Raw genomic sequence first — 23,885 nt, forward strand, 5'->3', positions numbered from 1 at the left:
CCCCGCCCGTTTGTTGTTGTGGGCCCGGCCTCCGGCCCCCCCTCCCGGCTGCCCGCTCCGGCTCCGCGGCCCCGAGGGAGGGACGCGGGCCGGACACGCTGCCAGGAGATCGCCAGGACAGACGCTCCAGCCGATCCGCAGAAAGCCTGGAGAGAAGCAGCAGTGATCAGACCCGGTAACTGCGGGGACAGCGTTGACCTCTCGGGCAGAGAATGAAGAGCTGGTTTTGTGTGTGAGTGTGTGCGAGTGTCCCTGTGTCCCCACAGCGCTGTCGGGGCGGGGGGGAGCGCTGCCCCTGCCCGGGATGGCTTGCGGGCTGCTAGAAATGCCGTAGCTGTGACTGTGACGACTGAGACGTTGGCTCCAGTGCGTAGGTTTTATGGGAATTGAATCCATGGAAATCTGTTAAATAAGTGTAAAACCCTGGTGCGTACTCGAGATGCCGAGATACTTCCCTGAGTAGAGAGAAAAGAAACGCTGTTTTCTGTCCTTTTTTTTTTCTTTGCCTTTTGAAGAGGAGCGAAGCACTTCTTTCTGTCCGAATTTGTGGTTTCCGTAAGTTGGTTGCTAGTTCGAAATAGTAATGCTGAAAGGGTTTTTCAGTTAGTGTGTTGTTCTTTCCTTTCTTTTTTCTTTTTTTTTTTCTTTTGTAACATCGTGGGAACAGAGGAGGTCAAAATAAATTGCTTCCTTTACCAGAAAAGGAACAAAAGCTTGTATTTTGAAGAATTGGCTAACAAACACTTAGATTTGACTGTAACCTTGATAAAGTTCTCTGTTTCTGCCAGCAAAATGGGTAGAGAAGTTTATTTCAAGTCAGGGCTTCATACTGTTCAGGATTACTGAGCTAACTGATTGGGCACTTACATTTAAGAGATAATTTCATGGCCAAATGAAGAAAGCTGTACTTATTATTGAATCATCTTCAATGATCACTTTTTCTTGGCATTTTTTATAGATATGAAGGCATTCTACATGTGAAAATTCATAAAGAGAAGTATGGGGTTTATCTGTTTCTCTCATCATGAGAAAAAGACATTTCAAAGATAATTTATCCTGGCCTGTGTGTATTCTGTTGTGTGAGAATAATAGTTAAAAATATCTTTTTTAATAAGCTGACTGATTACAGTGCAAGGATGTGTAGGAGGAGACTGGAAATTGTATGACATACATAAAGAGAGAGAAGGAGAGCATGGACACTGTGATAGCACTTCAAGACCCTTTGGAAGCACTGACCTGACTAATCTTGTGGGGATGTTTGATGTTTGACAGACCCATGTTTTTTTCTGATAGTAGCTTAAAGCCTTTGAACTACTGCATATGCTTTCTCAATCTATGTCTCTGTATCATAACAGGCTGTAGGTTCTTGAACCTTAATCTTCTCAAAGTCCTGTGACATGTTTGCTATAGAAGCTACTGCATCAGTTTCTTTTTTCATAACAAAAGTAGAAAATACAGGTTGCAGAAAGCTGCTTCTCAGCCATTTGGGGGAGCAGAAATCCTTTCTTTTTTGTTACAATAATGAGGAATACTACACTGCTTCTAGGGGGACAACATGAAATCCACCTTGAATTTATAATGGCTACAGTTTTGATTGTATTTTTTCCTATGATATGTTAACTTCAGAGGCTTTTAAGTTATGCTTTTTCTGTTTCCCTTATTCTCTTACTTCACACAGGAAAAAAAAAAATCTGGGGAAATTCATCTGCCTTTTTGTCCTGACTTTGACTTTCTTCACCATTAAGCATGTTCACTTTCATTTTTTTTCTGTATGCATCTGCAAAGTGCATGCAAATACACCAAATAACTTAGCAGGGAGAAGAGAGTAATGGGTCTTCCAGTTGCTGAAATTTATTATTGCTGATTTCAAGGTGGGGAGGGGAGATGAGTGGGAGGAATTTGTGAGGAGATTTGATGTGGCAAAAGTAAGTAGAGTTTTCACAAAAGTTGATTCCGTCTTTTAAATACCTGCTAACAGTCAGCTGAGTATCTTAAACCATGTTCAAGCCCTCTTAGCCTCATAGCCTATATAATGGTAAAGATTGGTGATATGATAACTCCAGGTATAAATTCTAGAGATTTAGATCTAAGAAAGAGAATCACCCAAATAGCAGATCAATAAGGGTTTGAGAGAAATGTGGGTCTTATAATGTCCAAAACTGATTTAGATATAACTCTGAGTTTTGAAATAGCTTGAGAGTTTGATTTGGAACTCTGAAATTGCTTTTCTCTTTCCTTTTATGAGGTCTCTATTAGCATGAGCATATACAGCCTTGGATTGTTTGCTATGCCCTTCATGCATCTCTGAGGCTGAACTGAAGATTTCCCTTTCCCTCACTTCTCTTCCTCCAGTATATTGAAACAGCAAAGTAGAAGACCCTGCCATTGGTTGTGTTATGTTGTAGTATGGAAGGGGCACTTAATCCTGTATCTGTGTCATTTTGAATGAACCATCAGAACACTTCCTCAGGCTGTGGGAACATCAGAAAGCTTTCATGAGGACAAGCTGAGCCAGAAAATTTGGATTTGAATCCCAAAGATGGCACAAGCAGAAGGATATTTAGTATGTTGTTTTAGGGAGGTGAAAGTTATTTGTTTCATTGTTCATGGTTCTTTCTTGTTTTGAGCAATAATGTGAAGAGATGCACACCCCACCTGTTTGGAATTGCCCACCACATACATATTTTATTCTATGTCCAATCTCATACTGTTATTCTAAATGCCATGTTGATTTTAGAGCCCTCTTCATTTGTATTTGCTCACCCTCATTCATAACAAAACCCTAGAATATGTCAGAAGTTACCTGGAAACCTTCATGCTTTCTAGTTCTCTGAGTTCACAATGTGACTCCTGACAATTCTGTTCCCATATATTCTTCCAAATTACGAACTGCAGAAAGAAAAGTGCCACTCTATGTATAAATACAAATTCATTTGCCATTTTTAACATTATATTGGCATGAGTCCATCTTGTTTGCACCTGGTTAGGGGAAATTTGTATGATTTCCAAAGTGCTCTGTTTTGTTAGGTGCTGCATTTTGACAAATAGGAATGTGTACAATTAAATTGCAGTTCCTTTTGAGCCATTGTTCTGTTACAGTTTCTACCACTTCTATTGTTGATTGCATGATGGCAAATGTTCAAAGCACACTGTCTCTTAGGGAGTAAAATTTTCAGGGTTTCTATATCTAGTAAAGTCAAACATTCTTTGAATCATATACTAAAGTATTTGAGACATTCCAGAGTCTGCAGCTGAAGAGGCTCCCACTTTCCAGTGTTTATATTCAATACAAGAAAACGGTATGGATAGTTTGGCAGGACTTTTGTTACTGATCTGATTGTTGTAGTTCTCTGTTTACACTTATGTATGGTGGAAGCTAGCAGACCTGTTGTTCTCACTTTTGTTCGGGTTTTTTTATTTGGTTTGGGTTTTTTATTTGTTTGGGTTTTGTTTTGTGGGGTTTTTTGTTTGTTTGGGATTTTTTGAGGGTTTTTTATAAGAGGTTTTGCAGGGAGGATTGTTAGAAATATTATCAAAGCTTCTGCACGCATACTTGTGGCTAAGTGTATTGCAAGTTCTTGAGTGCAGGTATTTTTGTACTAACTGTGGAACTCTCCCTTGATTCCTCAAAACAAAACTCAGGTATGAATTTGAGGATTGTGGGTTGAATTTGTAAGTCACGTGAGTACTACTTAAAAGAAGCAATGATTAGGACAACTCTGGGAGTTTGGTTTTGATTCTTAAGGGCTTCTTAGAAGTAGGGGTGAAATGGAAAATGCTGTGCATCAGGGGGTCGTTAATTTGTTGAAAACTCTCAGACTGTTGGATTGAAAACTACTGGGCTGCTGTAAGAATTATCTTGTGGTTGGGTTAGGAGAGTGAATTCTCAGCTTTCTTTGTGGATCCTCAGACATGAAGTGGTTGACAGTTTAATGTCACAGTAAGCCTATTGTGGACTCATCAGCTGTTAAACCAAAGCTTTCAATGGTTACGTTTGTAACAGCTTGGGTTTGATACCTGCTTGCACGTAATGTCGTAATTTCAGCACAGCAGTGGTAACCTTGCGGGAAAGGCTAAGAGAAAATTTCTTACTGGATAACCTGAACTAAAACAGTTGGAATTCAGAGGTTTGGGGATGGTTTTTATATAAACCAATAAGAAAGTACAATAATTAAGCACAGACTCTCAGCAGCCCCTGGAAGGAGAACAAGATTTGTACAATATGAGCCAGCTAGCTTCCACTTTTTCAGATTCCATAAATGATGTTTCTTGCTTTTCTACAATGAATACACAAAGTTGAGTTTCAAATGATCGTATGAACTATAAGAAGTCTCTTTTTCTCTCTATTGTTGGAAATAATTTGTATCATTCTGTTCTAATAACAAAGCTGAATTTACAAGAAACAAGCTCAGTCAGTTTGTTTTAGCTAGAGGAGGTTTCAGCTTTGTGGTAAGCATTTGCATTTTAGATCTTCCTATCTGTGGACCAGTTCTTTTGCTTAGAACAATTATAATGCAAAGCTGACTTTACAGCAATTATTGTGAAATAATTATGTGATTTTTAGTACTATCTGAAACTAGCAGAAACTGTGTCCTTCAACCACATCATAAATGGAGAGATGATTTACTACTTCATATCAAGGGCCTATGTGATAATTTATGGCAGATTTTTTGTGAGAGTGTATTTTGGTTTCTTTAGGATTTTGTATTTTATTTGAATCCACGTGACTAAAAATGTCAGTTCTTTGCTAACACCTCAAATCTTTTCTACTCTTTTCATCAAGAGATGTGACCAGAGTCAGCCGGGTTCTCCCTGGGCAGAAGTGCTATTTCCAGAGACTTTTCTGCTATAGTACATAGTACCTGTGCTCTGACAGAGGGTTGGCAAATGGAAGAATAAAAAAGAAAAAACTAATTACTGAGTATTTATTGTAGGACTTTCAATAAGGGAGAATTGGAAAGAGATTTGTTGTTGAAGTCTGAAAACCTTATCCAGCTGGCGAATATCTGCAGTGCAGCTGGCAGGAAAAAGCAGAATTTTTACATACTTTGAGATCAGCTTTAGCATTACTGTAAAACTAAGCCTGTTATGATAACCTCTGAGTAGAAGTAACAGTAGCTTCAGTGCAGAAACATTGTGATGGTAGCTGTGATGCTAAGGCTGGAGAAGGGAGTGGGTGGACTATAGAGGCACCTCTGTTTTCCTTGCAACACCTGTGCGTTCCCCAAACCAGGAGGAATTCTTATGTAGCTGTAAGCAGCTGACTTCCAGGCTCCTGGGCCTTCAGGGTGCTCATCTTATTTTTCAGCATGAAACTTGACCGCGGTCAGAACAGATTCCCTCTGTCCATAACTGTTATTTCCAAAAGTGCTTCTGCTTTCTGATTTCATATCAATCTCTGCAGCATCTGTGGCTGTTCCAGTTTCTGTGGGAAGCACCTGGTTGACTAACACCTAGGTTAAATAATACAGGACTGGTTGTGCTTTAGGTCAGGTGGTCTGTTCTGTTAGGCTTTTGCAGGCTAATATAACTGCATAGGATAAGGCAGCCTGTCTTCTGTAATACAAAACTATAAACTGAGCACAGGGCAGCATTTTTTGAGGAACAGAACAGTAATTTGTTAATGAGCCTGAAGTGTTTGTCTCACAAAGCTTTTTGCTCACGATAACAGAAAAACCTGTACTGTATGGCAGACTGTAATTGAGTGTACCAGAGACTGACAGCTATGCAAATCTCTCTGTCAACAACGATTTGAGCCAGCAGGCTGGGCATGCTGAAGAAGAGAATTCCAGTAATCTGCTCCTGCCCTTATCTCTTGGGTAGAGCCGTTTAGTTTACAGCCTGTTAGAAATATGTGACCAGTTATCTGCTAGATTTATTACTTGAGCAAGACTCCTTAGCAACAGTTTTTTCCTCACAGTGTGCCAGCTTCTGGGTTTAAAAACATATTCTTTCAAACCAAGCTGTAGTGTCCTTTATTTTTTGACAAAATGTTCTTAAAACTTTACTTGTTGTCAGTGATTCAAAGTTGATGTCTGAGTCTTCAGAGGATGTTAAAAAGCAAAAAAGAGGAACTCTGTGGATAAAAATGGAGAATTGTTCAGGGCCTGCTCTTGCACGTTTGTCCAGACTTGTTGTTTTTTGTAGTGACTTTTAACATGTATAAAGTTATACATGTGTGCTTGATGTGCAGTTGAGAGCAGCATGACTGGATCTTGAGGTATCTGACTGCCTCAAAGCAAAGCAAAAGTTCAGTTTCAGATACCTTTGCTAGTCATGCTACTTAACTTCCTTTAAGTGGGGGCTTTCATGATTGATGCACACTAAGAAATCTTGGTTTTGTTTTTCCAGAATCAAAAATGATAGCTGCAGGAAAATTTTCAAGTATTCCTAGAAATGGCCCAGTGAACCACCAGTTCTCATTAGCTTCTTCCATGGACCTTTTGACCACAAAACCTTCACCAACTGAGCATCACTCAAACTCCTTTCAAGGCATCTCTATCCATGGCACTCTCCCCAGGAAGAAGAAGGGGACAGTTCCCACTCGGTCTTGTGATATGTTTAGCCACGTGGGAATGTTGCCTTACATGAGAACACGGCAGCAGCCACCTTTTGTACAGGATGTTATAGAAGAGTACCCTCCAGAAAATGGAAAGAGCGGCGAACTCCATGCCAGGTATGTTGTAAAACCTTAATTTGCATATGTTAGTTGCATAGGTATTATTACATATTCTTCTAAGCCTCTGAAGGCCCAGTTATAGATACAGCTGTTTACTATAACTCTTAAGTTTTCCCCCCAGTATTCAATTTAGGTCTTGATGGAAGATGTAAATAATTTTTAATGACTGTGTCTTCCCTCTGCATGTTTAAAAGGTATAATACTGCATGTACTATTCCCATGGAGAAAATTTTTTTAAGTCAGTGAATTGCTTTGATATCACCCTTTGCATTGTTGTAACAGAGCAATTTTAATCAAAAAGTCATAACTGCTCAAACTTGGTTTTGATTTGTATTCCATGCAATATGCATAGAGGGCTGAGGAAAAGGAGAGTGGTGTTCCAGCTGCCTCAAATCTAGAGCTGTGTGTAAGCCTTCTTCATGAAAGACTTACTGGAACCCCATGTACGCTGAGCTAATGACAAATTATCCCTATTTATTATTCCTGCCTGACTTTGTGGTTAACATATGCATAACTCTTGAGAAAACCCTATACTCTTACAGCTAACCTTTCTTTTGGGAATCTGTTATCATCACTGATATTTCATTGCTTACAAAAAGTAATTAATTTTGTAAATGTCCTTTTTTTTTGGTTTTGGTATTGACATCTATACAATGGGGAAAAAATTTCCAGCTAACAAAAGAAAAATTCAGTGTAATGCAGTGGATCACTTAGACATAGAAATGAGAGAATGTTTGGTTGCTTGGCTGATGGAGTTAAAGGCTGAGAAAATATATCCAAATTACGAGTTCTGAATTAGGATTTACAGTCTTGCTGTGTCCATCACTACAATTTTTTGGCTTTCAAGTCTTGTGAGTAAGCTTCTGTGTCTAGAGTGGGTTTTTTATGCTTTTTGCTTGTGCTTTATGGGATCAAGCTTTCTTCTCACCTAAAAAGAAGTCTTTCTTCTCTATACCCCATTCATTTTAAAAGAAGAAAGGATCTAAGTGGGTTTAGTACTCTTTTGTCACTGATCTCTGAGATGTACCTGCTTATATGAACTGGTGTTTAAAACATAATTTGCTTCTTTTATTTACATACTTTTAGAGAACGCAAGCAGCCTGGGGTGTTGCTGTGAAAAGAATATGGTGATATACCCTGAAGTTTTATTTTATATCTTCTTTTTCAAGAGCAGTTACTAAATATTATTTTCTTGAGAGACCAAATCCTACTGATACCTTGTCTTATGACATGAATATGACAACCTTGTCCTATAAAGAACACTTCGGCAAACCAGTAAGAGTACGAACAGAATGCTTGAGAGGAAAATGTCAGGAAGGTCTGCTGGTCAGAATGAAAACATAATGCTTTTGAATTAATAAAGAGATTCAAAGATTGTTATTAATGCAGCCTGTGAATACAATTTGTGCCTATTGAGTCATAGCAGCAAAAAAGTGCTGTTCCTGTTTGATCTTTCAGTTGCTTTGGTAAAATACACTCTGAATGCTATGCTAACAACTTCTAACAATTGGTTTCTTTAATTTTTACAATGGATCATTATGTGATCCATTGTAAAATGTTCTGCTCTATGACCTGGATGGACAGTTGTGTTAAAGCAGAAGACAATAACAACTTGGCAGTCAGCAAATACATCACTTTCTGGATCTTCTTGCAATGACACTGCACTTTTCATTAGCTTACTTTAAAGGAAAATTGAGAGAGAAAGTCTGATTAGCCTGTGGTAAGCATTTTGCCATATATGCTAAGGTATTCATTCTAATGCTTACATTTACGTTGAAATTACCTGGGCCTAATAGTGTAGGGGAGTCCATGCTTCCTTATTAGTGTTTTTTTACAAAAAAGCCCTGTTACTTCAGTGTAGGAATTTGTGAAACAGTGTAACATTACATGAATATTCTCATTCAGGAGTATATCAGTCTTTCATTGCTATAATGCTGTTTACAAAAACTGAACATGTGAGTACACATTTTAATGACACATTTTCAGGATGCACTGTGCAACCCAAGTGCTGTGTTTGATGCCAGTGGGCCAGAACTAATAGTCATTAGGATTGCAGTGTTCATGTGCACATGGATATGATTATTATCATGTCATTGTTTGTTTGATTAATTCTAATTTAAAAAACACTACTATGATAACATTTTTAATAATTCAAAGTAATACTTTCTTTAACATATGAATACACATCACATTATTTTGTGAAACAAAAAATAAGCCAGAGCGATGAGAATAGGAAAACAATAATGAGCTGTGTCATTCCCTAATGGAATTCTTCTGATTCTGAAATTCTTCTGATAACTTGGAGAAATTATATTGTCAGTTTTCAGTGCAATAAGATTGTGTTCTCTTCTTGGTTTGTGAATGTACATCTCTGCTAGTTAGTTAGTTCAAGGGGAAAAAAGTTTTCTTTCTTGAGAAAGCTTACATCTGAGTTTGAGAGTGTCTTGGAAATAATTAAATGGCCAAAATTAGAATCAGCTGAGCTCTTGAAAGGTAGTTTTATTAGCTAAAATAGAATTCACTCTTGAAAGTGAAGAACTTCACTTTTAAAAGAGAATTCTCATTTTAGCATGTAAAACTAAAGCTGCTTTTGTGTAATGTTCTTTATTATCTGACATTGATAATTAAACCCAAATAAAGTTTAATTGTAATTTCTCCTTGACACGTGGTCCACGGGTTACCTTTATTGAGCTTTGCCTTGTATTATGATACCTTTATTTAAAAGAAAATTGTTCAAATTCCCATCACTGCTAGAAGCAGTAGCTTTTTCTTTTTTGGCCTGTGTCTTGTGGCTGCCATCAGCAAACCCAGAATTTCCAATGCACTTGGATGATCATAGTTCTTCATGAGTGACATTAAAGTTTAGCAGACTTGTGGCATTTTCATGCTTTTTCATAAATGCAGCCAAATGTCCCTCAAATAAACAGGACCTAAAAGCATTGCAGAATTATCACTATTGCAGTAAGTTTGAGTGTAATGATAAAGGCAACTGTCAAAGGCCTGTTTTGACATTCTGTGCCATTTCAGCTGGATGTCAGCAGTATTCAGGTAGTCTTGGGTTAACACAGTAGTTATCTCTGTGGGTCTGGTACTGGCTCTGATATAAACATACTTGAATGTTATCTCATTGTAGAGATGCAAGGAATTTCTGAGACATTGTTAAGAAGATGGAATAGAGCAAAGACTTTTGCAAATATCCCGAAGCAAAACTAGATTCCAGTACTGATACCGTGCTCTCTGTTTCATGACGCAGTGTGATTGCAAGAGATAGCAGAACAAGTGATTGCTTCTTGGACTGTAAGCTGACAGCTGTAGTATTCTCTGTTCCTAAATTCCCCACTGCCATGTTCACCACTAAATTATGTCCTCAAGTGCCATATCCAAACGTTTTTTGAACACTTTCAGAGATGGTAACTCCACCACTTCTCTGGGCAGTCCTTTTTGTGGAAAAAAATTTCCTAATAAATGGATTCCTAATAATCTAAAGCTCCCTTGGTGCAACTTGAGGCCATCTCTTGTTCTCTCATGCTGACACTTGTCACTTTATTGGTAGCCAAACCACATACCAAGGAAAGAGGAGAGGATCATGAGGCGTATTCTGAAGATTTTTTCTCCAGTTTGAGTTGAAGGTTTGAGTTGAAATTAGTACTATTGCAAGATACAAGGATCACAGAACACTGTGAGAAAGAAATGTGTCTTTGATACCCCACTGTCAAACAGGTTCCAAGGTTGTTATGTGGGGAGAGAAGTAATGCAAGTGGTATGATAGGTTCAACATTGTGTTGTCAGGGAGTCAGGCTAATAAAGATATGTGATCTTCACAATCAGTTAAAAGACAGTGAACGAAAGAAAAGATACTCCTTTCTTAGTACTGGCAATTCCTCTATTGCCTGCAAATAGCCTGTATTCCTGTTGAAATAAACAAGGTTTGCAACAAAATTAAGTGAAATTTAGTTTAATAGCAGCTCCAGTGTGATATTGTAAAGAGGTCGGAAATAGGATCTGGATTTGCACAGAGTTGATGTTGTTGATGGGCATGATGCTTTGAAAGAATTTAATGTAGGTTTTAGAATGGACAATCTAGCACAGTAATAAAATCAAAGCTAGACACAATTTCTTAGAAATAAGTTTATTAATTTTTTAATGCAGTTTGTAGAGTTACATGCTTATTTTAAAGCCCTTAGTGTTTCAAAAGCCTTAGTGTTCAATTCAGACTTTTTAAAAAAGATACTTAACTGCTAAAAGTACATGTATACATAAAATACAAGTTTAGTATTTGAAAGAAAGAAAAATGAATTAATTTTGTCTTCACCCTGTATGTGTAGTATAGGAGTCTGTAGAATAGAGCTTTGGGTGTTTGGGGAGAAACTGTGTGGTCACACATTTCCATTAAATCACTATCTTCCCTTTGCTGAGCCTACCCCTAGGAAGTGTTGAAACACACCATCTGCCAGAAATGATCACTCTAAGTTTTCATGATAATTAAAGCCTTAAAACAAAGTTGACATTAATTTTCACTGACTGTTTCACATTATACAGGATGTTTGTGAATATGTGCTGGTTTAATTTGTTTACTGGCTCTCTTTCCAGTAGCTGTTTCATCTGCTTGTGCTTGTAAAGACAATTTTTTGTTCAAATTCCATTCTTTGTCTATACAGACATTTGAAAAATGGAGTCACTGATAAACAGTAGGGTTGTATTGTTCAAACTGGCCTGAAATCAAAATACTTCGTGCATTTCTCTAAATAATGTATAATACCCTGGGTGCTTTATCACTGTTCGTGAGAGGTTCTGACCTACCAGCTGGTCAGAATTCCATTTTTTTTCTTCCTGTTTTTGAAGCTTTAGTTTTAACTGGGTATGAATTTGAAGTGTAGAGTTGTAACTACAGAGATATAATTTTAATCTTTTCTTCTTTGCTTCTGTTTTAGTTTTCTGTTCTCAAGCCCAGTAAATTCCTGGCTATGCTTTAAGTCCTGGTTGTGATTCTATTTACAACACTACTTCTTTATTGATGTGGCTACAAACTATTCATTTTTGTAGGTAGACAAGGCATAACAGTTTTTTTTACTCTGCCAGGATCTCAAGTGTGAACTGTCCATATACAGCATTTTTTTGACATGGTTCAAGCATGTTAAAAAAGAAAAATTCAATCTGGTGGGTGTGGGGAGCCATGGAAGAAAAGATTTTGATTAGCTTGATTCTTTCACTAAAGAAGTAGGCAGACCAGTAGCTCTAACATCTTCCAGTGCTCATTGAACCTTATTGCAAAAGATGAAAATGTGATAAATTACTTGTAAACTAAAGTGTATTTTATAGGCTGGCCCTAATTATCTACACACAGGTGCAAAGAACACATTTTCTGTAGTTCTGAGAGTGTGGTTTGTGTGACTGCATATTTCGCTAGACTTCAGTCTCTTGAGTACTGGTCAGAAGACATTTTACCTCTTTTCTATGTCAGCTGTTTCAGATGAAGTGCTCTCAGCTAGAACTGGACTTCATACTGTTGTAGCAGAGAGTTATTCCAGAGGAGATTAGTTTATCGGGTTGTTTAGGATGTTCTGTTCTCTTCTGAATTTCTGATCTTCAAGGCTCTGCATGTTTGGCTGGATGATCCTCACATACTTTTCTCATATAACTGTCCAGGAAGAAATAAAAATATGTTCAATTTTAGCCTTGACTAATACCACTGACATTAATAGGGTAACTTCATCAGCATAAACCTGAGCAGGCTCACTGTTCTCTACAGGACCTTGTCCTTGGAGAGCAGTACATTTGGAAGTTGGTACAGGGTTAGTCTTGAAGTATAGAGCCTTGAAGTATAAAGCTATTAATGACTGAATTCTGGGTTCCCAAAACTTTTCCTGTTCTCTTAGTGGTATGACCACAATAGATGAGGCCTGCTGAAGTCCTTGAATTGAGAGTTGAATTATAAGAGAAAAGAGTTGGCAAAGCTGTTCTTGGTGAGGAGAGCACTACTCAGGAGTTTGCTTTATCCTTGTCAGAATTTGCAGCCAGAAGCCTGTTTTGCTTCTCCAGATGCTGCAAATTCTGTTTTTCATTGGGTTTGGAGAATGGGGTGGATCAGGTATTTAGACAGCATTTACTTTGTTCTAACTAGTGATTTTGAAAACTTTATTTTTTTAATAATTTCAATTTTAATTTGTGTTACTTTTTAAAATTAATACTGTGTGTACACTTGTATGGTTAGGTGCACTTTGAAACTTAAATTAAAATAATTTTTTATCAAGACTTTAATATATCAAGTAAAATAAGTATTTTATATGTTTCATGTGTGGAGTAAAGTGAGTAATACTGGGGGTTTTTTTGTTTATAGAATGCAGTGTAGTTCTTCAGGTATGAAAATATTTGCAAGATTAACAGGAAGCTCAATACCTTTGATTCCATTTTAAATTTTAGGATAGGGTGGGGAGGAATTTCTGTAAAACCACAAAATCTTGAAAGTAAAAATAGTTATGGTTTTGGTGTAATGCCTAAAACTACCTCTTAGTATGAGCTTTGTTTTAAGAGACCTGAACCAAACTGTTTGTGAGTATATTGTTGTGTTGCTTTAATAAGAGTAACACAAGTGTGTCGAATTTGGGGCTACTGAATATCTCATTGACTTCTTCCATGCATAGGTTTTTCAAAAGGAAGAGTTCCTTAGATGTTGCCAATACTTCATGCTTTTTGTCACAAATTTTCCCATTCTTTCTGTTGATGTGTCCTGTTCTCGTGTGCACCTGCAGGTCTCTGCTGTCTCAGAGGTGGAGCAGAGCTATCTGCTAAAGCTGGTAGATGTTTGTGGTAGAAGGAATGCTGTGTTGGATAAGCAGAGAATAGCTAATGTTATCTGCTTACATTCAGTATCAAATCCTCTTATCCTTTAACTCTAGGGGTTGGTTCTGTTTTGGCTTGTCTACTTTTTCTTTTTAGCCCCTCTGTCCATTGTTGGGTTCAGATTCTTCTGTTGTGAAGTTCTACTTCACCCCTTTGTTACCATTTGATGCTCATGTCTTCTTTCTTTGCTTGGTGAACATAGACCTGCAGAACAAATGCTTCACTTCTTGATTTTTATGGGGATTTTGGAAAACTGGCTACAGGTGACAATTTTTGGAAATCTGCCCATGTGGGATCTTGGGAGGGGGAAATGAGGAAAACAGGACAAAATGTCTCAAAAAGAGAAACCATCCCTCCAGTATTAGAGATTAATTAAATCACAGTTCTTCACCTTCTGAGCAGAGGAATTGAAGTGCCTTATGGGGTGAATGCAGTTGTATCATTGTTTGAAATTAATTGTGGGATCATGACCTTATTGTTAATGAATGACTTGCCAGGTAAACTTGAGCCCAAATCCCTCAAAGCCCCTATCAAAATTAGTCAGTGTTATTTTTCAAAAACTTCCCAAAAACTTCGATTTTTTCTGGCTGTTTTCTTCTTTGAGAGGAGTACACTGTATATAGTGGAAAGTTTCTTGAATTACTCCTTCCATCACACCCAAAGTTCCTTCCCTAGCTCTGATGTTTTGTGATCTCTTTTGTAAATATTATGGATTGCCCTATTCACTTGTACCAAGTGCTATATTGCTTCCTCATCTTGCCTCCTGTTCATATGTGAACATTTATTTTCCTTTCTGTCCCTTTTATGCCCTAAATAGTAGTTAAATGTTACATAGGGGAGTATATTCCTAATGCTTACTTGCCATATCCAGTGCAGAGATGCATCTGATGTGACGAGCTTTTTAAATTGGGCTAAGGGAATAGACAGGGAGAACAATTCTTCCACTATCATCTTTGCCAAAGCAAAGTATTAGCATTCCTATGCTTCAGTCCAAATATACATTCCTGAAAGACATGTTAGCCAAGTGAAAAACCATGCTTTTTGAATAAACTGTTCCTAGAAATAGATTCATTTCAGATTAATTAATGGAGACTGTGATTCTACTGAAGATTTGTTGTGGGTTTTTGGAGTATGCATATTCATTTTGTAAGGTTATATTGATTTTGAACACTTAAAATTTTGTGGTGCTGGATTTGGGATAACTGCGCAGCAACTAAAACACTCACTGTAAAGAGTTGCCAGCTGAAGATACAAGTCAACAGGCAACAGCACATACATAAACAACTTTGTAGTAACAGCGTCTGTTTTGGATAAGCAGTAGTCTTGCTGCCCAACCACTACTTTGACAGAATAGGTCTTGGGATAAAAGGTTTAAGAAGGGCTTTGAAGGACATAGTTTTGGCTCTGGTAAACCTAAATGTTAAGGAAAATAGAGAAAAAAGAATGGATATGTGTAGTCTGAGCTTTTGAACAGGTTGTATAGACTGGTACTGTGTGTAGTGCAGAAACAGTCTTTTGGAAAAGGTAGAAAAAATGGTGTCGATTTTTCTGCTGCAATAGGTAAACCGGAGTGAGTTGGAGGGATGCAGATTGAAGTGGTAAAAGTAAATGGCTGAAACATTATCTCTGCTGGGACATTCTGAACAAGTAGGAGTACGTTGAGATTTCATTTAATTCAAGGAAAAGTACGTTGCATCTCTTCTTGAGTTTTAATCACCGAAGAGTCCCTGCTGTTCTTGTGTGAACTGCAGGTCATTACACAGTTAGTCATAGCACTTTGCACTTGTTTCCACTGGTGTTTGAATGAGTCATGCCCATGGTGCTGTGCAGCTGTAGACAGAAGAGTGGAATGCCCTTAGGAATGTAGCAGGAGTGCGTGTGAGAAGCAGAAGCTGCTGGGGGATAAAATCAGTGGACCTTTTACTCTAGTTTACAGTAGAAATAACATCAGTCTGCATTACATATACTGGAACACATCATGTCCAGCATGCTTAAACTTGCACCTTCATACTTAAGTAGTGTGTATTTCAAAAATCTACAGAGATGGAGAGATTTCAAAGACACAAATTGGAGAAGGTATTTGATCCCATCTGGTCATTTTACAGCAGTTCTGTCTGTGTTAGCAGCCATGCAACAGCTTGGTACATTTTCAGGGCCTCAGGCTGCCTTTGAGCCTCTACTGCCTTTACTTAGATTTGGCACTGGCACTATTGGTGTTGGAACAATTGAGAAGATAGTTCTTCTCATGATTTGTCTTTCAATGGGGTAGAAAGGGGATGCTTTTGAAAATGTCCCCAGCAAAAGTCACGGTAAAATAAACAAACATCAAATACTGGCAGTGTGTCCCAATGTTTTTCCCGGTTATAAAAGTGTGAAGTAGCACAAAGCTGATTCAGGGCCACTCAGCAGTTTCCACCGCTGTAAGAATGGTTGTAATATGGGAGTTGAATGATAATGAGGATTTGGGCAACTTGATGTTACTGTTGTGTCTGCACTTAAATTTTGTTAAAGTTATCACAGCTAATTTTTTAATTGTAGCTGATTGGTCTGTGAGGATGCCAAGGGCCTGGACAAAGCAGATGCTTAATAGGGCTTAGTGTGTCAAGGTCTGCATGTTGCAGGATTTTTGATAGCAACAATGATGAGACGAGGTAATGTATAATGTTGGAGAGGTGGAGGTTTTCATAGAATCAAGCAGCTAAAGATTACAGGATATCTGCTTAAAGGTTTTTTATTGAAGTCATGTAGAGAGCTATTGGATAAACAGCAGAGTCTGAAAAACAGTTTATGTCTGAGTTACTGAGATTCTGGCTATTCTCTGGTGCCCACTGAACTGAATAATGGATGTGAGGCTTGAACGCCAAGATTCAGCTTTTCAATTGCAGCATTGATTTTGAGTACGTAAGAATTTTGTCAAATATTTTAGAAGAGTGACTAGTTATGCAGATGTTAAAGTTTTCTTTACCCAATTTTCACGTTTGGTTGCTCATTGTCTTCAAATCCATGCAGGATTTGAAGTTGGCAGTATAACAGTATTTAGTTTGTCATACCAGAAATATGATTCAAGTTGCTTATAGTGATTTTTTTTTTTTTCTTCATTTTAACCAGTGACTGTTCATGGTGACAACTTCAAAAGGGCTTTTCTAAAAAAATCTTTTAATTCTTCCCACACATTTGACTGTCATTTAGAGGTGTTGGGAAGTGGAGAAATAGCATCCAGTACCAGCTGAATTCCATTCCCTTTTCTCATCTCAGTCAACTCTAGTTATATTTTGAACGGGTCCTCATACAATGATAATTACTGTTTTCTGAGAAATTACTTTGTTTCTCATAGTGGTCAAATGTATCAGTACTTGCTTAGACAGTCAATGCCAACCAGTATGACACCAAACTCTTCATTGTTGCAACAAATGTTGCTAAGGAGAGAAGAAGAGGGAAGCAAAAGAGCAACTTCACGTTTTTTGTTGTCTCACCTTCATGTTTTTCAGGAGTTCCTGAAGCTGCACACTTGTTTGTAAGCTCTCTGTATTTTCTTGGCTGTATCAGCAAGAAACCCATACATTAAAAAAAAAAGCACATGAGAATCTTGATAAGTATCTTAAAGCTGGACTGAAAAGAAATTGAGATCATTTCCAAGGACTACCAGGGAGAGATTAAAGGGTTGTATGTCTGCAAGATCAGCCAGCATTGAAAAAGGTGTTTTCAGATGTCAGTCTCTAGAGAGAATGTGTTTCTGGGCTAGAAAAAGCCTCAGAATCATGAGGGCTGAGATTGTGATGCTTTCTTTTAGTGGTCAGATATTGCTGAAGGAGTGTTTACATTACCGTGGTTTCCACACAGACCTTGTATGTGTGGAGGAGGGTCAACAGAGGACTTGCGCTACTCAGGAGAATGGCTTAATTACATGTAGCAAGTCAGGTGCTTTTTGTCTTCTTTTTTGTTCCTACGAGCAAAAACGTCCTGTAAGGGGATTTTGTTTTGTCACAAAATGAGGTGATAGCAAGAGGTGGCAGCAATATGAATACCCAAAATAGATGTGGGAGTCTTAAATTCCTCTCTGTGACAGAAGGAGTATGGAAAGAGTATGAAGCCAATGCTGTGTGTCCTACTGCATACTTACCCCTACTTGAGGTATTCTGAAAACTTCTCTGTTCCAGGGGCATCATTCTGTATTAAATATGCTTTTTATGTGAATGGAAGTAGGTCTTATCTGATTATTAGGAAGCCAAAATACTTAATGAAATCCAATCAGTGAACCCACAGTTTACACAGGACTGGTTGCCTTATGTGCAGACTCTAATACATAAATGCTGTAGGTAAACAGGTGCAAATGGATACAGCTATAAAGTCAAGCTTATTATGAAGATAAACATTAGCATTACTGGAAAGGTAATAAAATCTGATGAAAGATAAGAATTTAGTATTATTGAAACAAACCTTCAGTTAAATTGATTTTGAGAGATGGCAGAAGGGGCCACTATCTTTCACCTGATCTGTTAGTCATCTGAAAGTTTGTTTTTTTTCTGCAGATCTTCTAATATAATAAGTGAGTGTAGGTTCACCATTTTTTATTAAGATTCTTTGAGAGGGAAAATGGAAACGAAAAATGTGCTTTTATATTTTTCTTAACTTCATGACATTATAGATTTCCTTCACTAGGAACACATGGCATAAAGAAACACATCATCATTGCTAACAGAGAGCTAAGATTCAGGAGCTAGTTTTATTTGGTTGCCTTCTAGTTACTTGGGCTAACTGCTTAATCTGTTTTCTGCGTGTAATGTGACAGTATTGTGGTGGAGTCGAATGAGAGGAAAATGCGGTAGTTAATCTTTACTATTAGTTGCTGCACAACAATGAAAGTTCCATTCCTTGAAAATAACTTCAAAAAATTTGTACAGAGATGAAGGCTTAGATAACAAGGGAATATGGGGAGAGAGAGGAGTGGATCAGCTGGGAGGAAGGTATCTGAGATGTATAGGGCTCCAACATAAACATCTTTCTGTATGACTCATGGTGAATTGCAGGGTTTTGTACATTTTGTTGTGGGACAGCTTACCAGATAAAATACTACAGTACTTGTGAAGATACTTGTTACCCCATCCATTTCCCAAAGCCAAACGTTTTCAAAGCACTTTTGTCATGTGGATGTTGAAAGAAATGTAGGGCACATCTTTCTCTGCTCTCTTCTGGATTTCCTGCTTTATATACAGTAAATAAACTGTTTCATCTTAAAGCTTTCCTACCTCTCTTGATCTGTCCTAAAGATCATTTTCCTTGTAGCAGAAGGTGGGAACAGAGGAGTCTGTAGGAAGGCTGATCTGCAGGAGTGCAGGTTGTAAGTGCAGACCATAACAAAACATGCTCACTGCTGGAGTAACCAGGTTTGTTCTTTCGGAGTGTGTTGCACAGGCAGTGCTGGTAGGCCCTTTGTCCTGAAAGATTCCACAGGCAAGCAAAGAACTAAACTGCAAAGTTTTTCAGGAGCATTTGGTACTGGAACAACTTCCCACAGATCATTTGAATGTGAGAAGAATTCAGGCATGCTTAATGACTTTGCTGAACTGATTAAAAATGTTGGGGTTTTTTTCCCAGTCAAATTGAAAAGTGCTAAGAAAGAAAATGTCTCTTCTGTTTAGAAGCTTTCTTTTCTTTTTCCTCTGTGCTTCACCCCTTCTCTGCTATGCTTGTACATACTTTATGCTCATACAGTTTCCAAGCTGCCTCTTCTTTGTATATTGCATAGGAAAAAGTTTCAAATGGTCCAAATTCTATTCCCATTGAATTTTCCAGCTTTTTATTCTTTTAAACATCAGTTGAGAATGGAACTTGACCCTTGATAAGTACTGAGATAATGTGAATGAGTAATACATTATACAGCCTGAACAGTTGAACACCATAATTTTATGGGGAAGGCTCAGTATTCTGGATTAAAAGATGCTAGGGAACCAGACTAAAAACTGAGTATAAAATAATAATATCATTTCAGATGATATGCAGTTACTTTCAAACAACACAGGGAACTCAGAGACTGTTTTCTGGATTGATTAATTCCAATGTAACCCAATTTCTACATTTCTGAAGCTGCTTATTAGGTTTCCAGTGTTACATCTTTGTAACAGCCTCCACCAAACAAGATCCTGTTTCTAAATTTAGAGTATCTGTTGTCCAAGTGGCAAACTTGATTGCTGTAATGAGTGCCCAATCCTCTCTAAGTTTGCATGGTTTTCATTGTGCCAGTTACATGTTTGAACTTTAAGGGCAGCACCATGTATGTCATCCTAGTTTCTGTAGAAAACATCCAGTCGTGTACTGCAAACTTTGTTAACCTGCTAGTTCTCGAATAAAAATACACAAAATGCTTTGAAATAGAAATAAAAATAAACATCTGTTTTATGGAAAGAGTTGTAACAGTACTCTTCACTTAGGCTTCTGTGCCCTTTGCTATCTGTCTGTATAGAAAACCTATGATGAAATATTTTATTTTTAAATTAGGGAAAGGACATGATTATTTGGCTTTCAGATAGTTGCGATGCTGAAATTATGATTATTTTGAGAACTTTTTCTTTGTATATATATAGAAATTGAATGTAGTACTTTCTATTTCTATTTCACTACTGTTAGCAGTGCCCTCCCAATGCTATCAGAGGCAGTAGCTTAAACAGGAAAACATAAAAGCAAAGATATAAATTCACAAGCCATTGGGAGAACTCTCTTTTAAATTTATTTCAAATGTTTTAGGTGTAAAGTAAGTATTTCAGCCATCTGTTGAAATGTTAAGATTCATTTTATTTGCTTAAAATGGTATAATTAACTTTATTTCTCAAATTAATTACTACTGGCTCCACTACCTGTCCTAGAAGAAATCAGTGATTTATATATTTGTTAAAAATTAGATAGCATAGGCCATCGAGCTCTAACACACAGCTTTTAATGAGGATTTTAATGTGACTAGTAGCATATTGCTCATATGAATGCATCTCTTCAGTATGAGGTTATATTTGGACTCACCATTTTTTTGTTTGTTTTTTCTTCTGTCCTTTCTCTCCTGGTACCATTTTCTTACAGAGATCAGAATATTCTGGATCCTACATTGGAATATGTTAAGGTAAGGTACTGTTTCTTACCCTCAAAATATTTTATTTGGTGTATATCCAGCACTGACAGAGCGTTTCCAGTCATTTGTCAGTAAATAGGGCAGCTGTCTATCTTTTGGTACAGAGAAACAAATTACACATGTCAGGCTGTTTTCTTAAAGCTTCAGTGAAATGCTTGTGGGCATTGTACCTTGGGTGTAGGTTGCATTTTTATACTGGGGCTTCTTTACAGTTACATGGTGACTGTTTAAATTCTTGCTTTTGTTAGCAGATTAAAAGAAGCTGTATTTTTTGTTTATGGACTTCCGGGGAAGTAAAGAATCACGTCTGAAAATATAATAAAAATGTCAAATTTAGGTTTACACTTTTAGTATTATACTTACTAAAATTACAGTTAAAAATTCACTTCTGGTCCAAAAAAGTAATTGGAATACTGGAAAAGTTGTGAGTTCTGCTCTCCTGTTGTGAGATCTCCTGTATATGATCAGTGTGAGTATTTTGTTAAGAGTAAATAAAAAGTACCCTGGAACATTCATAAATTATATTCAAAACTCAATCCCAGACTGGCAACAGAGAGACTTTGGAGGAAGCCCTAGGGACGTTATTCTGTATTGGGAGTCTCTTGTAATGCTGTAATTTTTACTGAATTAGTACTTTTCAACATGTTTTGTTTAAGTGAATATTATTCCTCAGAACCTTGCAAAAATCTTGCTGATATTTCATGTGTTTCAACAATGGGCTTCTCTAATTGTTGGGCTTTGTTCCCTGCCTTTTCTGTTTCCTGAGAAGTGTCAGATAAACACAGGTTATCCTTAACATAGGATATTTCTACAGCTATTAATGTGGATAGCCTGAATTTCTCAGACACCTGAATTTCTGCTACAGGTTAGAAGTTCAGGTGAGGAGGAGACTGAGGAGAACCAGTTAAATGGCGTTTTGCTGCTAGAATTCCCCCTGTGGATGCTCACAGTTGAAGGAAATTAAGAGGTGCCCAGGTTAGGGTTCAGGCTGACTGAAGAAGTAAACTAGGAGATTGTAATGCAGTGTTGAGAGGGGATTGTCAGAGGAAAGTAATTGTCTGAAAGTGTGGCAGAGTCCTTTGCTGCACTTTCTGTCTAGGGTTGGGGTAGATGTAGGAATTAAGGTTTTGTGGAAGGGAAGGGGAAGAGCAGAATGCAAAGATCCTTGGAAAAGTGGCTGCCACAGGACTCTCAGAACAGCTGCTAGATTTCTGCTCTAACAGGTAGTTAGTTCAGTGTTGTGAGGTCCCTGGCCTCAATCCCAGCCTAAAGCTGGGATGTGGTAAAGTAGAGAAGAGAAGGCCAAAAGACTTCTCAGGAGGGGATGCCAGAGGCAACAAAGTCGCGGACATGTTAATTGCTGTATTTAATTTACTGTGTGTCTTGCACTGTGCTGTACCGAGTATGCTGCTAGAGTTTTAATAATGTGACTAAGTAGAAGGCAGAGGTATCATGTGCCAATTCATCAATATGTGTGTCTTGTCTTGTTGCAGCAAGTTCTGTATTATAAATGTGGTTTCTCATCTTTTCTAGTAGAAGCTTGTCTTGGACTCTTCTCAATAGTAGTGGTGCTAAGCTTAGTTATTAAAACTTTGGTGTTGAGGAGGAAAGCCTGGGGAAAAGAGACTTAAGAGGAAGAATACAAGGGTTACCAATGCCTTCTCTTCTCCTTCCTTCTTCAGTTTTTCCTGTCTATATCCCTACCTTTAGTGAACTGTGAGTTTGGACCCTAGTTTAGTGGTATTATAACAGGAATTCTAGACAAGAAATCTCAAACTACAACTTTGAAAAATATGCAGAAACTGCTTTCTAATAATTATAACTCCCCAAAACATTTTTTGTCTGTAAAAGTCTGTGTTGCTAACAAAACTGATTCCAGAAATGTGTTATTACACAGAAATCAATCAATCATAAATAAAGGCAGTCTCTCATCAGTACTTTGTTTATCAGTTAACTCTAACTGTAAAGTTGTGGGTGAATTCATACCAACAGGATCTTGGATCCCTTTGTTGGCTTCAGTTTTATCAAGTATGTGTTCATTGTCTTACCCTATGGTAACTATTATATTAATGTTTATAAGTTTTCCAGATCCTCAAATACATTATGGTGGCAGTGTTAAGTCAGGTATAAAATGCAGAACACTAACCTTCTGAAGCTGAAAAAACAGACTTCTGTAGCATGTTTATACCACCATTGCCATTTGTACAAGTCTCTTTGGTATATAATCTGTACATACGTAGTTTGAACTAGCAGGTAGGCTTTGACAGATGTTGCTTCAGTGGGAAAAAAAACAACCTTTAAATGGAAAAGAGTAAGAGAAGAGGGAGAAAACAACAAGAGCACTTTTGGGAATTGTATTTTGCTGATTCACAATACGAAAGTTCTGAATGAGAGATTTATATTTCTGGTGCACAGGAAAATATAGTTAATATTGTCTATCAACAGAGAAGCGTTGATTTACTGATTGAAAACACATATAAACTTGAGCATGAAGCATATGTGGTGTATGACTCTTACATAAAAACTAACACTGGAACTGATTGTATGTTGTAATTGTAAAGTCTTGATACTGGTTCTTGTTTCTCTCATGTTTACTCTTCAGGCTGTAAAGAGAAGAGTGACTTCGAATTAACTTGCCTTGAAAGAATTGCATTATCTTGAAAGTAATGCATGGCACAAATTTGTGTTAGGGTAATTTGGCTTCTGGCAATTCTACCCAAGAGTTACAGTGGTAACAGAGCAAATGGTACTGTGTCAGGGCCCTGAGGGCACTAATTGTTCTCGAGTGTCCTGGCCAGCCTCACTTGGGACCTCCACCCACACCCACTGAGCAAGGGCTGCATCACGATGGGGCCTTCAGGCCCCTCCTGAGTTGCTCAGTGGGTGCACCTGCCCCTAGTCCTGTTTCCCAAGTGCTGTGTGGGAAGCTCGGGACAGACTTTGTACCTGGCCTGTTACCTCTCTGGCCTGAGGCTCTCCGGAATGTGACCTCCTGTTGGTGTGATCACCCTGCTCACCTTGGTTGCATCTGGGTGCTGTGGGACTGCACCTTGTTGTGAGTACCTTGCCCACCCTGTGCTCCCAGGTCGCCATCCCGTAGGGAGCAGCCCCACTCCTGTTGCTCCCTGACACGCTCATTGTAGGTGGCTGTTTTGAAAGATTCAGATAGGTGCCTTTCTCATAACTGTTCCGCTTTTCAGGCTGCACAGTCATACCTATTGTCCTTCAAGACAAGCAGCTAGTTTTAAA

At 38.0% G+C, this 23,885-nt stretch overlaps 1 protein-coding gene across 8 annotated transcripts in view; it reads left to right on the forward strand.

Moving 5' to 3' along the window:
- BCAR3 (breast cancer anti-estrogen resistance 3) overlaps positions 1–23,885 on the forward strand; it is a 94,281-nt gene that overhangs the window by 37,004 nt on the left and 33,392 nt on the right. For 4 of the 8 annotated variants that reach the window (XM_017729888.1, XM_017729890.1, XM_017729887.1 and 1 more), the window contains 2 exons: positions 6,352–6,676; positions 20,588–20,627. In XM_017729888.1, coding sequence (XP_017585377.1) covers positions 6,352–6,676; positions 20,588–20,627 — 365 coding nt within the window. Of the gene's footprint in view, positions 1–6; positions 233–403; positions 427–531; positions 556–6,351; positions 6,677–20,587; positions 20,628–23,885 lie in introns of those variants that run through there. The other 4 variants (XM_017729891.1, XM_008630267.2, XM_017729893.1 and 1 more) reach the window with 4 other exon arrangements.

Source organism: Corvus brachyrhynchos, unplaced genomic scaffold, assembly GCF_000691975.1.
Source record: "Corvus brachyrhynchos isolate BGI_N302 unplaced genomic scaffold, ASM69197v1 scaffold101, whole genome shotgun sequence".
In the NCBI taxonomy this organism is placed as follows: Eukaryota; Metazoa; Chordata; class Aves; order Passeriformes; family Corvidae; genus Corvus; species Corvus brachyrhynchos.